At 42.1% G+C, this 18,690-nt stretch overlaps 1 protein-coding gene across 2 annotated transcripts in view; it reads left to right on the top strand.

Annotated features, from left to right (window-relative positions):
- Positions 1 to 7,733: 7,733 nt before the first annotated feature.
- SLC12A4 (solute carrier family 12 member 4) overlaps positions 7,734 to 18,690 on the top strand; it is a gene marked incomplete at both ends in the record, with an annotated part of 44,836 nt that continues 33,879 nt past the window's right edge. For both annotated transcript variants that reach the window (XM_079541579.1, XM_079541578.1), the window contains one exon: positions 7,734 to 8,007. In XM_079541579.1, the coding sequence (XP_079397705.1) occupies positions 7,734 to 8,007 (274 nt within the window). The remainder of the gene's footprint in view (positions 8,008 to 18,690) is intronic.

The raw sequence follows: 18,690 nt of genomic DNA, 5'->3' as shown, positions 1-18,690 counted from the left end.
TATCGTGGATTCTGGAGAGAATGAAGAAAATTAATGCCACTAGTTACCTTCTGAGGGACGAGCTGTTAATGTAGACCTAGGCTAGAATATTTAATACCGTTTCCATACGTTCACCTGCACACTTGAAAGTTAGCGTAGATTTTAAATGTTGTGGCAAAAGCATTTAGAATTAGAAGTGAGAAATTCTATCACCCTGATCAAACCAGGAGCAACTTTGTAAATAGAAAATAGTTGTGCTTAATAAATAAATCCTCTAATACATGACACATGATTTTGGTACACATGTTGTGGCATTTGATGTTAATACCGGGGTCTAGAATCAGCAGTACCACACAGGCTTTAGTGGGCACGATTATGATATTGAGACAGCTGTACCAGGATTTTGTCAAACATAACTTCTTTTTACATGGTACAGGAGTCACCACTGGTTAGAGAAGACACCCCCACCCTAGTAGGTGTAGAAGAGTGCTTGTGTGTGTTTTTTGGTTTTTGTTTTTAGTTTAGACAACAAACTGGATAATGTGGATACTTGAATTCAGTTTTCATACCTACATTTAGCTTTAGAGAACCATTCTGTAGTACTAAACTCATTTTTGAACCCTGACCAGGACAATGGGAAGCTGGAGAATTACTGAAGGGAGAAGGTAGGTGGCTCATATTCGGATGTTAGCAGAATAAAGGAGCAGATGTTCAGGTAGCGTTGTAGGTACTCTTGTTTAATTTGAGGATAATGTCAAGCAGGAACAGAATTGAAACAGCAAGTCAGTTTTTCTCTAGAATAACTTGAGGCTGTTCCTGCCATCCATTCCTGCGTACGTGTGCCAGTAGTGTTTCTGGAGGAAGACAGTTCCTGCTGTTGCTTCAAAATGAAGCTTAATTAGCTCGTCTGATAGGCTGGTCTCATTGGTAAGTATATTCTGAATATGTTAGAGGCACTTGAGGAATTATTTGCAAGCTGTGTTGAATATTTTAGTGCAAACAAACCAAGTTTTTAAGAATAGTTTCTCAACAAATACTGAGACTATTTATGGATATACAGTTGAGAATTTCAGCACAAGTTCTATCTTCTCAATACTGCTTAACTGGTATCACAAATTGTTTTTAAAGCACGTGATGCTAGTCAAATGATAAATGCAATAATGTAGATATTTACTTTGCATTCTTACTTCTGCTAATAGTTTCAAAAGCTGCTGGAAAACTGCCACCCATGGTCTCTGTTCACAAAAATAGTACTGTGATAGTAAGTCAATTGCATATTTGAAATGTAAGATGCCTTTTTATTTCTGTGTTGTCAATTTCCTGCCTAATTTCTACTCTTTTTTCCCCATTACTGAAGCATGGATTCAAAATACATTTGTCTCCTTGAAGGTGTGGATAATACCTTTGTATCGTTCTGATTTCATGATAGTATAGGTAACTGTGGTTTACTTCCTTGTTTTATGTATAGTGTATTTGTGCTTATTTTCTGACTTTTGTGTAACATTTAATTTGTAATCCCATGGAAAACTATGAAATTAAATAAAATATTGTTTAAAATTTTCTAGATGCTGTTGCAATCTAACAAAACAGTGTAAAGTTCAAAACCATATGAAGCCCTGAAATAACTGTGCAACTTTGCTGCAGAAGGAAGGTCATGGTATTGTAAGGCTACTGAGCTTCTCTGCATTGGAAGCTAGTTCCGCCACGGTAGACAGAAGAAAGTCGGATAGATTTAAGCCTACAGGCTTTAAGGCTCCTGGAGGTGGGTAGTTAGCTTCATCTTCATTCAAATGCAGCCTAACCTGGAGAGAAGTTTTAGCAGGTACTTCTGAAAGGGAAATGGGGGTGACACAGTGTCATTGCAGCAAGTCCTTGATGACAGTGTTCTGGCAGCAGCTCACTTGATCAAGCTATGTGGAACTAGACAGACTGCATCAAGGTAAGATAACCTCTACAACGTTTTGCACAGATGTGCACTGACACAGAAGTCCCGCTTTCCATTGCTCCTTACAAAGTTATCTGAGAAAACTTCAAATAAATTGCTTGCATGAGACTGACTCAGTGAGCGACTTGTTTAGGCCACAAAAGGATTTTGACACATTTTACATTGGATGCGGAGAACTTAAACATAAAGTTCAGTAGGCATCTGCACCACAGAATCAACTTTGAAAGGACAAATATCATCACATCTCTATCATCTTCTGAAGTGAAGTACAGCTGTCAACTTTGACTGTTTCAGTGCTACCCTGAATCTTGGCTGCACGTTGTTATGCTTGTGACAGCATTACTGATTGTTTAAATACATGGTAAACTAGTTTAGGAGGCTGATCTATCTGGAATTACTCTTTTCCTCTCTCCAATGATGCGTTTTCTACTGATCATCTCTGACAAAGTTAAGTACTCACAATTAGAGGAGAAGCAGAAAAGCAGAGCAAGACTGCAGCAACTGAAGCTTGGATTTACTCTGTTTGCTATTTGTAGCAGAAATGGTAAGTCATGGCCTGAAGTACTGATTAAGCACCTGGTAGGAAGGGAGGGCCAGCCCAGGGGAGCTGGATCCACCCCTTCTCAGACCTCATTTAAGGGTTGGCAGTGGACGCAAATGTATACTGTTGGAGATCCCTGCGTACCTGAGGCCTTCCGAATGTAAACAGCTTCTTTCCCTTATTTCTGTGCCCATGGCTGTTACGTTTCAGCAAATTCTCACTAGCTGCAGCATGGGATCTTGCTGCTCTGCTGTCGTTGCACTTTCTACCCTGTTACGTTACTGATAAGTTGCTCATTTGTTCATCCTTCCCTGAACTAATGCATGTGGAATAGACCAACTTACTTCAAATTCTGAAAATGCAAAGTGATTAGTCTACAACTCCTTTCCTCCTCCATTCTCTTGAAAAAAGAAAAACAAACATTTGCATTTGTGCTTACAATTTGATTAGATTAGATTTGATTCACAGACCCAGAGCAGCCTGTAGATTAGCTGAACTGTGTTCAGAGCAGGCTGATGCTGGACTATCCTTCTGGGCCACTTTGGAGCATTTAAGTCAGTGTTCTATTAACCATATATTTTTCATCTGATATTGATTTTTATCATAGAATCATAAATCATTAGGGTTGGAGAAGACCACTAAGATCATCTAGTCCAATTGTCAACCCAACCTCACCATGCCCAATAAATCATGTTCTTCAGTGCAACGCCTACTATTTTCTTGAAACCTCCAGGGACAGTGACTTCACTGCCTCCCTGGACAGCCTGTTCCAATAACTCACAACTCTTTCAAAGAATAAATTTTTCCAAATATCTAACTTCACCCTCCCCTTGTGCAACTTTAAAGGCTGTTACTTCTCATCCTATTTCTGTTACCTGGAAAAAGAGGCTGACCTCCACCTTGTTACGACCTCCTTTCAGGTAATTATCTTGACAACTTACAAGCTTGACATCTACAAAGAAAACACCTTATGATGGTTGTTGGGTGTTCGGTGCTCCTAAAAAAATTTAGACTTAGTAATTTTTCAGTCTAAAGAGGAGTTTAATATGTATTTGTACAAAATGTCTATTTCATGCACCAAATGCAGTTATGAGTAACTTTGAAAGTGGGGAAGGAGGAAGTTCCTTGAAGTAAACAAATTTTGATGATAAGTGGCACCATAGTGTCCTCTTGTGGTCTTTTAATACGTAAGCCATGGCATATTTTCTAGGAGAGAAACAGCAAAAATGTTCCATTTCAGGTAACATACCAGCCCTTGTACAAATACAGCTTGACCTTTCTTTGCCTTACTTTTCCCCTGAAATGTCTTATGGAGAACTGTACTTTGTATCTCCCATAAAATCTCATTACTCTCTGCTCAGTTCTTAATGCATAGATGCACACGTTGTCCTCTCCAGCAGACCTCTTTCACTGACTGCTTATCATTAAATAGAAGCCAACATTTGGCAGTGAGAAATATTTCTACCAGGTTACCAGTTTCTGGCCTGCTTTGTTCATAAAGCTGGATTGATCCTCGGATGTGGAGAAGCAGGAATGTGCTGAAAAAGGAAGCTCACTGTGATCAAATCCTAGCAGTGAATTTGCAGGATTTCTGCCAAGCCTTGTGTTCAGTGGAGCTGTACCTTGGCTGTGGCATGTTTTGTTATGACAGCTTTTCTGATGGTCAGCACTAGGCTGCTTGTCACCCAATTACATTTGAGTGGGGGAAAAAGTCCCTTAAAACAAATAAATTACAGACTCATTGCGGTACGTATTCCAGCACAACATGATGGGGCATCTGGATCCCTTGCAATAACCCTTTAAATTCCTTAGAGCAAACCATCATAGCCCAAATAGAATACTTCCAGCCTGTAGTACAGCTGAAGTTGTGGTATTTAAATATCTGTATTTATGTGTTAGCTTTAAAACTTGCAAGTATTTGTTCCTTCCAGGAAGTAGGAAACATAAAAGCCATTTCCAAACGCAGTTTCTGATGCTGGGTTGTCTTATCTTTAAATAGCAAATCATTTCCACTGTGAAGGAGTTGAAATGCTGTTATGTTTTGTTGTTTGTTTCTTGTTAATGTTGCACACTGCAAGTCTGCAAGCTAACAGTACTCTGGGGCTCATATAAAAAGGCATTTGATGTACTACATCACCTGGTGAAGGCTGAGTCAAGCTGTGGTAACTTTACCAATAGTAATTCTGCATTCGCTTTCTCCTAGGATGAGCATAGGCAAATCGTGCCAGAAGCTGTAGATCGTCATCTGTTGGGGATGTGAAAGAACACCTTGCACTTGTAAGTCAACAACTAACGAACGTGGTATGCAGCTGCTATCTCATGCTGGAATGTAAAAGCCAAGCTTTTAAAATTATTATTATTTTTTAAATACTTAAGTGGTGTCACCTGTAATATGAAGTGTTCAAGGCAAACTTGACCTTGCTTGCTTGCCCGGATGACTTGTATCAGGATCTTCAGCAGCTTAGTGAACCATCCTTCCAGAAGACTCAATTTCTCATACAACCTTCTTCTTTGAGTTGAATTATTTAATTAGAGGTATCATTATTTTGTACAAATGCTATAGTATTCTACACCAGCTTGTTGGTTTTTTTGTTTCTTCAGTTTTGTACTGATACTAGACACTTGTAAGGCTTGTGGTGGCTTTTTAGAAGTCAAAGTCAGTATTCATATTTAAAACAAACAAACAAACAAAAAAAACAACATCAAAAAACCCCAGTCACTTAGGTTGAAATTTCAGTTCTGTTACAACCCATATGCTAAAAAAGTTGATATAGGCAGACAGCTTCCTATCTATAAATATTGGTGGTCTACAAATCAGTAAAAAGTCATCCTCTTCAGGCAAAAGAAATATTTTTTTGTTTCAATACACTTGAGTATTTCCTTGGCCAAATTCTCTCCTAAAACATTTGGATACAGTTTCCATTCCAGAGAGGGGAGTTGTCTGTCTATGTGGATAAGCTTGACTATTTTTCTTTTCCCTAATGGCATACAATTTAAGTGCCACCAGTTTAATGGCACTTAATCATTCTGTAGTGGCCTTGATACATTTTTGGTACCTAAACCAAGACAGCTCCTTGCCAGACCATTCTTCTTCCTGAACAAGAGTGACTGCAAAAATATTAACCCCTTAAAATTCTTATAATCTCCATCTTTTCCTTTTTTCCCTCTAGGACTGCTTACTTAGACCAGAGTTCTATAAAGTCAAAAACAGAAATGAAGACACGAGACTAAGCACAAACTAAGTTACTTAATGGTAAGTTCTCGTCTTTCTATGTAAAATTCTTTGTTCCCTGTCAATTAATCATTAATTTTCCTGTTTTCTTGGTGGACTCTAGACTCTCATACTTGTGAGCAGTAATGAAATGGAATTCAACCTTAAGAGGTTAAGCAGAAAATGCTACCTTTAGGTCAATTTTTATGCATTCCTCTGGGAGAAAATACATTGCTGGAGATAGGTCAGTGGAAGGAGTAGCACACCAGCATGCTTCCTGTCTGTCTGTACTAACATTTCTAAAATCAAAAGAAATGCTTTCTAAATTACCCACCCACAGAAGTTGTTACTGAGATACACATGGTCACATGAAGATACACTGTTGTCTTCCTTAACTGAGCAAAATGACACAAGTAGAATGTAGTGTATATGAAAATACAGCAGTCTTAGAAGTCTTTCTGCTTGTCGGATCAGTGCTAGGAGGTGTAATTGTTCTGGCTTTCCCCAGAGGTGGTCTATCGACAAGTTTGTGTTAAGTGAACTGAGAGACCTGTAACCCCTTGGCTGCAGCCACTCCATAGCATGGATTCTGACTGTTTATTTCAAAACCCACCTAATTAAGAGTAGACATTACCTGTGAACAAAGCATTTTCCCTCTTGCTTGTCTCTCCTCTGCTCATTACAGGTTTTCTTTCTCTAAGTGACTTAAGGGTTGCCTGGTCAAAAAGGCAGGACAAATTCTTAATGTTAGAGATAAGGTTTTTCTCAGTACGAGGAGTGTTGAAAGTCTACCCTCAGTCTCTGCCCTAGGGCTTCTATCCTCCCACAGACTCCTGTACAAAACAAAACAGAATAGTTCAGGATTGACTTGTTGCTGATTTATTAAGATGTATTTTTAATCAAAAATCTACAAAACTAGTTTGAGTTGATACTCTGTAGTAAAACACATGTAGCAAAATGCACAAGCAGTTCTGTAAAGCTTTCTGCTCTGATGAGTGCATAATATATTAAATAGGGATCATTTTGCTTTCAAGAGTAACTTTCTAAAGCAGACAATAAATAGCATTAGCAACTATTAATTGATCTTTAAAGCCCATATGAGGATTACAACTATGAAACAGGCCGAGGTGCCTGCCAGTTTTTTTTTCTCACGTGCAGGCAGAATAGAATTTTGTTGCCTCGGTGACGAGGCTGAGACACAGCGGTGCCCGGCCCTATGGACCGGCGCGCTGCCATTAATAACGGTGCGGCTCCGGCTCGCATCCCCTCCTAAGCAGAGGGGCCAAGTTCATCTGTCCTGGCAGTCTGCTGCCTTAGCAACTGTCTGCTTTGCATAGGGCTAGGAACGTCGCGGCTCTAGCTAGCATTCACATTTCCCGAGGGAGGGATTTTACTCCGCGCTCCCCCAGCCTCTTTGTGCAGTCACGTTTTTCTCCCTGCCTCCCTCGGGCTTGCTGTTCGCCGTGCTGTTGCTGAGGCTTTGGCGCAGCACAGATCAGCCACCCGCCGCCTGCACAAACACGGGAAACGGGGGGCAGCTGCCGCATCTGGAGCTGGAAAGATATCGTTATCTGGAACGATAAAGACAAACCGGCTCTCGGGATGACAGCGTGTCTTTAATTAAGCCGTTGCCGAACAACCGAGGCCCGGGACTTAAAGTTCAGTGGGTATTCGCGAGCGTTTCTAACTGGCGTGCTCTGCTACCGCGGCATCCCGCTGCATTTGCCACCGCGGCACGGTCTCTCGGGGTTCGCGATCCCCGGGGCCGCCGGCTCCCGCGCTGCCGAGGCCCAGCAAATGGCGGCGGGGGAGGGAAGCGTCCCCCCAGGGCGCGGAGCGGAGGGAGTCCCGCCCCGCCCCGACTCCCGCCGCCCTCGGGCCCGGTGTCGCCGCGGCGGCTGCGGGAGGAGGAAGGCGCCCGTTGTCCGCGCCGCCTCCGGCCCCTCCTCCACGCCCACGCCCGGCGGCGTGACCCCCTCCGCGCGCCCCGTTTCCCGCCCGCGGCCCCGGGGGCGGCGGCCGCCGCTCCGCCTCACCGCCCCGGCGTTCGGAGGGGAATGGGTGGAGTTGAGGAGCGCGGTTTCCTGAGAGGAAGTGACCGCACGGGGCAGGAATGCGCCGCCGGCTCTGCGCCGCATCCCGCCTGCCTCGCCGCGGTGCCGCGGGGAGCTCTCTCCGCCCCGCCAGCCATGCCGCACTTCACCGTGGTGCCGGTGGAGGACAAGCACCGCGCCGAGTATGACAGCGTGGAAGGGCTGAGCTGGGTGGACTACCGGGAGCCGGCCGCCGCGCCCGCCGCCGGCGACTCCTACGACACCGTCAGCTCCGACGGTGAGCGGGCACGGCCGGGCGGGGGGCGTCGGTGCCGCTCCCGGAGCGAGCGCGGTCGGATCCCCGCTCAGACAAAGGCGGCTCTCGGGGGCGGCGGCTCCGCCGTCAGCGGCGTCCGGGCGCCGCGCGCAGCGCTGTCAGCCGGCGGCGGCTCCCGGGCGGGAGGTTCCTCGGGGCTGCGGGGTCGGGGTGTGCCCGGCCGCGCGGAGGAGCCGCCCCGGGGCCTCCCCTGCTGGCCGGTAGCCCGGCGCGCCGCCGTTATCGGGCCTCCCGCAAGCCGCGGCTTCGGAGCCTATCGGGGTGCGTGGAGGTACGCTCAGATATTCTGGGCTCTCCGCCTCGGAGAAACGGGCGGTAGAGCACTCTGTTCGGTCGGATCTCGGGTGATCGCTTGCTGTTCCTGCTGCTGTTGTTACAAAACCCCTCTGCCTGGCGAGACCTTAGCCGGGCCCTGGGTGCTACAGCAAGTGCATTGTGTGCGGGAGGATTTCCCAGCTGCTCCTCTTGGGCAGCTCCGCTTTTTGTTGTTAGCCGCTAATGTATTCCGATTGCAGAAGAGGTTCCTGTAAACGGGACGGGATTTTGGGCGGTGAAGAGGCTGTACGGCTTCATTAAGGAAGCGGTGTCAGCGCTCAGCCTGTCTTGGTGTTTTTCTGTAACTCAGTAAGTCAGTGTAAATATGGTTGTTTCCTGTGAGAAAAGGAAGAACGCTCAGATTCAGAGAGCGGAATAGTTCTGGTAAAAAGCTGTTTCAGCTCTTTGCAGTATCTCTTGTGTTTTTTTGCACTGGTTATGTCTAGCCTTGTAACCTTTGGGAAGAGGTTCGTCTGTACTCAATGTGTGAATCTGACTTGCCCTCTGTGAATCACTTGTGATTCTAGGCAACAAAAGAAAAATCAGTAAACACCTGACCTGTTCTCCCTTGTCTGTGCTGTCAGACTTTTTAGAATGCAGGTGTTATGGGGTGCACAATGTAATTGCTGAAGGGAGCTTATGCTGCTCAGAACTCTGCTCAAGGAATGGGAAAGGTTTATTTCGCTGGATGATACTCAGCTGTCATGAGATGAATGCCAGGTTCCCAGCTTAGCACCCTCTTTGGCTCTCTTTGAATTTGTACTTCAGTGTTTCAATTTCTGGCATACAGTTTCTTTTCTTTTGCATAGTTTTCAAAAGAATTTTAGATTTCATGTAGGTCTCATGCCTATTACGTTAGTTCTTCCTAACCTGGGCACTTAGGAGCGATGAAAGATAAATTTTCTTCCTAATTTGGATGCTATTACAGACAATTTGAGGCGCTAGCCTTAAGGCTGTGTATGGCCTTGACTTCATTTTATGAACAGATCTGTGTTAAGCTCATGTTACTTACTACATCATTAACATGTAAAGCAGCAATTGATGTCTTTTGTGGGGTACTTTCTTCCCTCGTTAGCTGTCCCCATGGGTTGGTTGGGACTTGTGGAAACAAGTGCCGTGGTGCAAAAGGGAAGGTCAGTCAGTTCAAGTTGTCTGTCGTTTGGGTAGCAGTGCCTGTAGGATGTGTGCGAGCAGCATGCTCTAAGTCTGTCAGTAGCTGGCAAGTTGTGGTCTGTGCTGCATGCAGAACCATGCTGCTGGAAGTCAGCTTAGTCTTTATTTTGCTAAACATCTGGAAAATCTCCATTAACGTATGGTAGTTGAGTTCTGTTTCTGTTTGAACTGTAACTGTCTTCTATTTTCTAATTTACTTTCACAGTAATTAAGTGTTGTTTCATATCCTCAGGGTATGTGTATACAGATACATTCTCTTCCCTACCTGTAGTGACAAGTGTGTTCTTCCCCACTGGCCTCTTCTGTCTTCTCTGAGGTTTCCTGGGTTATGGTTCAGTAGAGGGGAATTTAAAATCTCACTCAAATTACTCCTCTGGTTCTTGGTGCTTCCTTTTATATATTGTGCAGAGCAAAGAAGCCTCTGCTACCTAGGGAAGAGCTGAAAAAATGACATGGTAGAGCTGGGTTGCTGCTGTTGAAGCCCAAGTACCTTACAGCTGCTTAATGCTTGCCAGAGCCTGCGGCATTGAGGAGAGCAGCCTTCCAGAGCTTTCTGTGGCAGCTGATTATGGGGCTCTGGAGGAATTGACTGATTGGTGTTGGTGACACCTGTGGTTCCAGATAAGGTAAACTTTAACTTAAATGCACAAATTCATAGTTTTTGATTGTGGCCCTATCCAAGTGCACGTGATTCATGCTGGTGCTGTGAACGCACACATAGCTGCCCAAACAATGCCATTTGTCCAGTCTTCCTGTTCAGTCAAGTACTGCCACCAAAGTCAGTATAAGAGAATTACTGAATATTTTCCAGGCAAGTGTTAAAGCAGCTTGCTAGTCAGAGTCTTATTCAAAGTCTTTTAAAGACTTCTTTGGGCTGCTCAGTTTGATTGGAGATGGGTTAAAGTGACTGAGTGATGATATGGCCCTTCAAGCTTAGGATTGAGCATTGTTACTCAGTTCTGCATGTGAAGTAGCAGATTTCTTGGTCAGACACTCCTTGCACCATCTCTGGAGCTTATGGTTCTGAGGTCATTTCCCCCTAACCTTCTTACTCAAACCTTTATTTATCATAGTCTTGTTATTTTTCTTTTTTTTTTTTTTTAAATTCAACTTCACTTAGAATGTCAAGTGATGTGATGTCATCTCAGCAACACAGAAGTGAAGCCATTCTGCACCAGAATTTCTCATCAACAATTTGCCTAAGAAGACATTGGTCAGTGTGTAATAATTTAGCCTTCCCAGACAGCTTCATTGTTTGGTTGTGAATAAGCAGATCCTTCCTGCTGCTCATAATAGATTTTGACATCTTCCATTTAGAAAAAGAAGCACAAAGACTAATGCTGTGATCCTATGACAAACATGTGAGCCTTGCTTCATGGACTGGCAGGGATGAGAAATGTGAATTTGGCATCTCTTCAGTCTTTGAAACAACGCCAGTGTGTTAGGTTGGGTACACAGGGTAAGAAATGGAAAAGTGGAATCTAAATAATATTAAAAAACAAACAAATGAAAAAAACCCACAGTGAATAAGCTTTGCTGTAATAAGAATCTCAGCTTTACAGTGGTTGTACACCCTGTTAACTGAAATGAGACAACATCTTGTTTCCTGAGGGAACTTATTTATCCTCCTGTGACTTTTGTTTGTGGAAATGAGATGCTAATCAGCTTGGTGTCACTAACTAACTTTGGTCAGCTGCCGCTCTTAGTTTTTGCTAATGAATAGCTCTGCTTATGTTCTAGTTATCACATGCTTTTTTTTTTAGCCCACATTTTTCTAACTAGACTCGAGATCTTTTCTTCATCTTGCAGTCTGCATCAGTATGCACTGTGTCCTTGTGCAGCAGCAGATAATGCCAGTCGGTTTTAATAAACTATTTTTGAACCAGAGAACATGGATCAAGAAAGTTCTCCTGTGATGACAGTTAATTTTTATTTTAAGCTTTTTCTCAGTCCACTGCTTTAAATATGAAATAATTTATTAGTAAAGGTTTTAAGTTGCTTTCAAGACTTAAGATAAAGCTGGCATAAAATACATTTGAAGGTACTTCTAATGGAGTTAAGCAAATCCCTTTGCAAAGCACTTCATTCTTATATATGAATGTTTTGGCGAAGACCAGAGACAAGGTAAAGTTAGTCATAACAAATTAGATACTACAGCTAAGTAGGGATGAGAGAAGTAAGTGGCTAAAAATATTTTAGGTTATCTTAAATTCAAGCTAAAATTTCTGCTAGCAGCAATGTGGGTAAGTGGTGCTGTTAGAGTTGTCATAGCAGCAGGTTTTTGCGTAAGCTCTGTGGCATCTGTGCCTTCAGCAGTATTCCTGTTGCCTCAAAACTGCAGGAAGAAGTCATGCAAGAGGGGGCTTGGGAATTTGAGGCAGAAGCTCGGAACTGTTAGGGAGAAAAATAACTTGAGAAGTACACTGATGTCAGTGAACTTCCTCTTCTTGTGAATACTTAACTATTGTTTTGATGAAAATGGTATGGATATTACATCTCCTTAAACCTAATTTTAATGAGGAAGGGTTTTTTTTCTTTTTCTTTTCTGTTGGGAAGAAAACAGCAACAAGAGAAACCATATTCTGCTAAGGTTTGCATCACAATTTCCTGTCTGCGTAAAGCTTAAAGTGGAATTTTGAGTCCTATGAGTACTGAATATGCCAATATTGGTTCCTGTTATGTGAAGAGATTGAGATATTTTGATTTGAGTTAATCCCTTCAACAGTGAATATAATTAATATACAGTGCTGTGGTTGTCATTGGAAATGCAGATCCTGAAAGGAGGCTTAGCAGCACGGTCATCCTTGTGAAGCCCAGTGCTTTTTTGCTCCTTGTGCATTGGCAGTTAGCACAACACTGTTTGCAGCACAGAACTCCAGAATGCTTTTCTCAACAACACAGGTGCAGAGATAAGTGGGCCCTTGCTGGAGATAAGGAGAGATAAGCATGTGGTATGTGAAAAATGAAAGTGGAGAAGTGCTTTGTGACACCATTAGCTATGTGTAATGCTTGGATAGTGAAAAAGATTGTAACCTGAAAGCAAAGGAATTTTTCTAAGATCTGGTGTGAGATCTGGTGTGACTGGCTTTCATGGAGTCCATGGCAGATACTCAAATTCCTTGATCTTTAGTACCATGCAGCTTTACTGAGTTAAATTCAATTAAAAAAAATGGTTGTATGAGAGGAGAAAAAAGTTCAGATTACTGCATAAACAATCACTTTTGGTAAAGACATTTCTCATACCTCTAAGCTGGGCAGTGGTTAAGGCAGAGCTGGTCAGGCTGCAGCTGTCCAGCACCAAGTGGTTTGTGTGCCAGCTGCTGGCTGCGGGAGACTTCACTAAATATAGGAAAACACGGTCCTTTCTGTGGGTTCTTTGGTATTTGAGTTATTTGGAAAAGCTCACTAGAGAATCTTTGTGATATGTCTAAGAGAGTTGAAGGCAACTCCTATGACTGTGGGTGGACAGGTCTATATGTTGCAAAAAAAAAAAAAAAAAAAAAGAAAGGGTTATAAAAATAAGAATTAAAAAGGAAAAGCTGCTGCCAGTCTTTTGTAGCAGTTGGTTTACTAATGTATTTATTTTTGCTTAGGAGCACACCTCTGTTAGAAGATTAAGCAATTGCATGTGCAAGTACATGGATTTTCTATCTAAATCCCTCTGTAAATGCACACTCCTTTTGACTTGCTGAGTACCCATCCCAAGCTATTCCTCAACTATGGTTTCTTATTTTTCTTGCATGCTGAAGCGGTGTTTCTTGTTCAATCTCTGTACCTCCCTAAAGGAATTAAAATCAGTCTTTGGATTAGTTATATTGTGTTTTTGATACCTACCTCCCTCGCATATAAAACTGATTTATGTTTGTTTCATTTAACTTGCCCTTACAAATTTCTGCAGGATTTCATTTCCTTAAAGAAAATACTGACATTGCCTTTCCTCTCTCACCCCAGCTGCAGCAAAATAAAGGATTACATTTTTGCATGCTCCTAAAAGTGAGGTTTAAATTTGACTTCTGCTCTGAAGTTCTATGGTCCTATGGCTAAGGTACTTTGTAACCTTGTTGACTAAGTTTCAATACTTTTTGCTGTTTGATCTTGTAAAGCCTCTTTATTGGTTTTCAGTAGACATCTGTTTAAATGATGCCAAGTGAGTATTGCTGTGTTTCGTTCTTTCACTGTGCTGCTTTGGGTGATTTCTTTCAGTATAGTTCAATTTTTGTCACATGTGGAGAACTGCGCATCTGTCACTCTGGCTGCCTTAGTGAGTGCTAAGCAAACAGTACTCAAAATAGAGAAATAGCATACACCAAAAATATTAGCAGAATCTTGACAGGTATTTATTATGTTTTGTCTTTAATTATAAAGTGATTACCCGTTAGAGGATCAATCATGTGAAAGATAAATCTGTATGAGTCATGTAAGAGTCATGTAGATACTAATTTAATGATGCTAAGTAGTTAATAATTACCGGAACCCTAGTAATATAAATACAGAAAATACAGGTCTTATAATCCATGTATGGCAAGCTTCTCTTCAGGGTATGTATGGCAAGCTTCTCTTCAGGGTATGAGAGCATTGTGTAAGCTGGTTTGTAGTACAGCTCTCTTCTTTTCAGAATATGAGAGGTAGCACATGGAGCAGGTACCTTTGTTATGTCATTCAGTGCACACCTATCTGGAGGTTGTTTTGTAGGGTGCGTACTGCCTGTTTGTCCTGAGTTGCCCTTATTTTTTAAGCATTGCTTCCAGAGTCTCAAATTATCACTTGTGAAGTTCCTGGAGTTGAAGAAGTAGCATTTTTTCAAACAGGTCGTATAATAGAGATTTAGTTTTTTTGTGGTAGATATTACATTTGGCCTTGAAAAAGATGGCTGGTTTTTTCCAGCAGCCTTAATACATGTCTAAGCAACAGAGGTATATGTTATGACAGTGCTGGGAATACATTTTCCCCTCAGTTATTTGCTGCTATTAAAGGTACTTGGTGGAATTTTTTTTGAATCATCTTTTGATCTTCATTCCGCTCTGTAGAACAGAGAGGTGGGATTTAATGTGCAGAATAAAGCACTAATTGACCAAAAAGAGCTTTGATTCCATTAGCTTATGGATGAGTGGCGAAGGTTGATCACTTGGCAAAACTGCCAAGTTAGCTGTCTTTGCTCGCTGGAGGCAGCCTGAGACTTGTTGCAGATGTAAATGAAATGGCATTTTGCTAAGTGGAAGATGGAAGGCGGGTGCCCGGCTGTGCTGGGCAGCTGCAGCTTAAGGTGAGAGAGGAGACTGCTGTACTAGTGAAGGGGACAGCTGTCCTACCATCTTTGTGTGGGTGGTCACTGTGCAATGGCAAGAAACCAGGAAGCTGGTTTGTGTTGGATGTGGCTTAGCAGCATTTCTGCTGCTGCTCTGTTTCTGGGTTTGCCTAATACCCTGCAAATTTGTCCCAACGGTCCATCCTCTCAAATCCAGAACAGTTAATTTGCTCAGGATGACCTGCATGCTCCTAGAGGCCCAGCTCTTTCATTGACTGACATGTGGTCTGTAACATAACTAGGATGCAATCTATTGATTACTTTGACAATTAGGATCAAAGCTGAAGCTTATGCTGGAAGTTGGCTCGCAGGGAGCTGCAGCAGGGATTGTATAACAAGACCCTGGGAGAGGAGAGATGACGCAGGCTCTGTTTAGGACAGAGGCATGCTGTACTATGTATAGGTTCAAGCTAATTAAGCTTGAATGAAACTGGTGGTGGTTTTTTTTTTTTCTATAGCCTAATTACCATTTTTCATTTTTCTGTCTATAGCCAGAATTTGTTTGTGTTGTAGGATTTAGAACACCGTCCAGTCGTCAGAGGTATCTCCATAGAGCCATTTAGGCTAAACTTCTGCCTTTCAGTTCCATGTCAAAGAAAAAATAGGGATTCTTATAGTGTGCCACGGGAAACCACTTATTTGCTGATTGAGGGTAACTTCTAAGGAGGAGCCACTTGTTGAGACTTGCTCTTGCATACTTTATATTGCTGATTGCTGCAGTAAAAAAAAATAAAAAATGCCCTGGAGTAAAATTATTTTTCATAAAATTATTGATAGTAATGCAGCCTTGTGTTATAACTCTGCGCTATTGATCTGAGCAGCCCCAAGCGTAGTCACTGTGCAAAGTCCATTTCTGCATTTCCGTGTAGGAGGTCGGGCCTGAGGCAGGCCCTGAGCAGTTCAAGGAGACTTTATGGTTGCTGTGCTCTTTGATGGAGGATAGTGCATAACTGCTTCTCTTTTGTTTTCTACTTTTGTGTTTGGAAGCTTTGTCGTCCTGATCCACTTTGTATAAGTTTGTATTCAAAGCTGATACATAATACTGAAGTAGATGTTCCCCGATGGTTCTGCATGTCTAATTTCAGAACTGACCGCTCCCGAACATTTTCTGATTTTCCTCTGCTAAGGTCATTACTGTCCAGTCTGTCATTTTTACAATATGAAATATTCAGCAGGAATACTAGTTTAAGGTATTTTGTCACTTCTCCCTGGGATTTCTTCCTTTCCCTACATTCATAATTTGTATTTGGCATCCTGTACTGGGCATGATTTCCAGAGCACAGTTGTTTCTGGAGTACCTGAAGCAAACTCTGCCAAGCTTATCCAAATTCAGTTCTAGTACAGATATAACTTAGAGGGAATTTGCATTGCTCAAGCAGAGACAGATCATTCATTTTTTATGTGTCTGTATTTTCCAGAGAACACAGCAGCAATGTCATGGATAAATTTCAGGGACGTGTCAGCCAAATAGGACAGGAAAAACCCAATACTGACTAACCAGGCAGTAGGATATTTATGTGCCTTTTCATAAGATATCCCCCAGTGTACACGCAGGAAGCTTTGGAGCTGTAACTTAAGTCAGCGTGCTGGGAATAATTTTTAATGTGGTGCTTTGCCTTTGCCCTCTTTGAAGATGCTGTGATCTGGGTTTTTTGGTAGAAGTATACATTTAGCAGGGCTGAGCTCCACCACGTGTCCATGAGTTTCTTCTGACCAGCCTCCTCCTGCATGTACTCAATTTAACTCCTGACTGGTGGAGCAGAAGAGAAGTGAACCAGTATTACCTGTTGCCCCGTGAAGAGTCTCCATGTGTTGTCACATGCTGCTCTCAATTTGCTCTGATGCTCTTGCAAACTGACGAACTTTCTGTAAAACAATGGTAAAAGCCATTGCCTTTTCCAGACACCTGGCTTTGTCTTGTTTTGTGCTGTGCTGCAGCATGTAGTATTTTGTGCTATTTCAGAAGAGCTACAAGCTCTGGATAATTGTGTTCTGGAATATATATATATATATATATATATTACATATATATTACCAGTGATGTGGTTTGTTGCTTATCATATAAGCAATGTCTCCACCCTCCAAATTTTTTGATAGGGAGGGAGTGATTTCTTTGCTTGGAGATGTCCCAGGCTGAATTTGACTTTTTCAGCATTTTGTAAGTATTGTAACCAATGGAGCAGTGAGGTTTGTTTTTTATTTTAGCACCACACGGAAAAATCAGCTCTTCACCTTTGGTGCATAGAGAAGCATAGCTCTTTTCTTGTCCTTCTGCTTACCATCAGCAGCCCTCTTTGGCTAAAAATTAGTAAATAATTTTCAGTGCAAGAACAATGTTACTAACTCCTTTCTATACGAATTAGTTGAAAATGAATAAAGCATTTGGAACTTAAGTATAAGCTGTAACTGATTAGAGATGTGTTCCCACTGTCTTTCAGGAATGGACAGTAAATGTGTATGCACTGTGCAATGCAATGCATAAAATGTACAGACATTCTCAAAGTAATTTAAACCTTTTTCAGTCATTTTATGTATGTCTGGAGATACAAAGCACTCTTGCCTGTATCTCCATTAGTTCTATGTGTTCTCTGTAGGAAGTTCTCTGAGCTGTTCCCAGCTGCTTGTTCTCACTCCATGGCTTCTAGTTGTTGTTATTTGTTTTGGCATATGTTTTATTTCTTACATGTGTTCGTCTTTCTTCCTGTGGTCAGCTGAATGGGTTACGAGGCTGAAAACAATTTCCCTTATTTGATATCAAAGAGAGAAGTGAAGTAAATTTTGCATGGAACCTATATGCCAGTCTCACAGATGTGTGTTGGTGTCTCAGAGAAACTGGGATTGCTTTTCTGCAGGGAAAGAGGCTTTCCCTGAGACAGGGATAGCAATAACATGTTCCTTGCTGTATTTTGACACAGGGTGTGTTCTATCTGAGATGCCTTCATGCGTGTGAGGGGACTGAGTTTCGGGGATGATAGTCGTGAGAAATGATTTGGAGTTCTTCCACATGAAGGAACCTCTGAAGTGTATTGTAAAAACAATGTTTGTACTTCACTGTAGTGTTTTTCAGCTGGCAATGAAGAGTTAGATTATGAAAGCTCTGAAGCAGTGTGTGAGTTCCTAAATCCATTTTCTCAAAAGTGACTTGGCATTTTAATCACAGGCATTCTTGGTGATTGCTGGATAAAGGAGCTGGTGTGGTGTGTGTGGTATTTGGAAGATTACCTTATAAACAAACAGAATGCATGGGGTTCTAGTAATTGTGAACTACTTAAAACCATTGTTAGTATCTACCTGTCTCTTATATAAGCCTCCATTTCATCGTATAGATTTATTTATTTTGTTGCATCTTTCATATGATTTATCCCCTAATGGGTAATCATAGTAAAAGTTATTGAAGATGGAAAAAAATACATCACTGTTTTCACTTGAAAGCTGAAATGCCCGGAGGGCAAACGTCACAGAGCTGTAATTTTCATGGTATTAGCTAGTTTAAAATGCTGTCTGATTCCACACTAAGCAAGCAGCAGATTTGTGGCTCACACTCTTCTGAGAAGTGTGCAAACAGTGTGCAGTTTGCCTCTTGGACGTGGCCGAGTTCAATTTCACAAACAGCATTTTCAGTAAGATCTTGATATTTGCCTATTTTCTCACTATTTAAAAGATTATAATGCCAGGATTGTATCAGCGTTGGCTTAGCTTTCTTTAAGGAACCCTTTTGTTTCCTGAAAGAGATCAATTCCATTCAGCTCTGCAGGCAGCAGTCACTTTGTCAGAGGAGGTAGAAAAACTTCTTTTGGGAATACAGTATTAAACTTGTCTGATCCTCAGGACTTGCCAGAGAAGGCATTTTC

The sequence above is a fragment of the Tetrao urogallus genome (genome assembly GCF_951394365.1).
Source record: "Tetrao urogallus genome assembly, chromosome: 12".
NCBI lineage: Eukaryota > Metazoa > Chordata > Aves > Galliformes > Phasianidae > Tetrao > Tetrao urogallus.
Note: the sequence above shows the minus strand (reverse complement) of the source record. Positions and strands in the feature narration are given on the sequence as shown.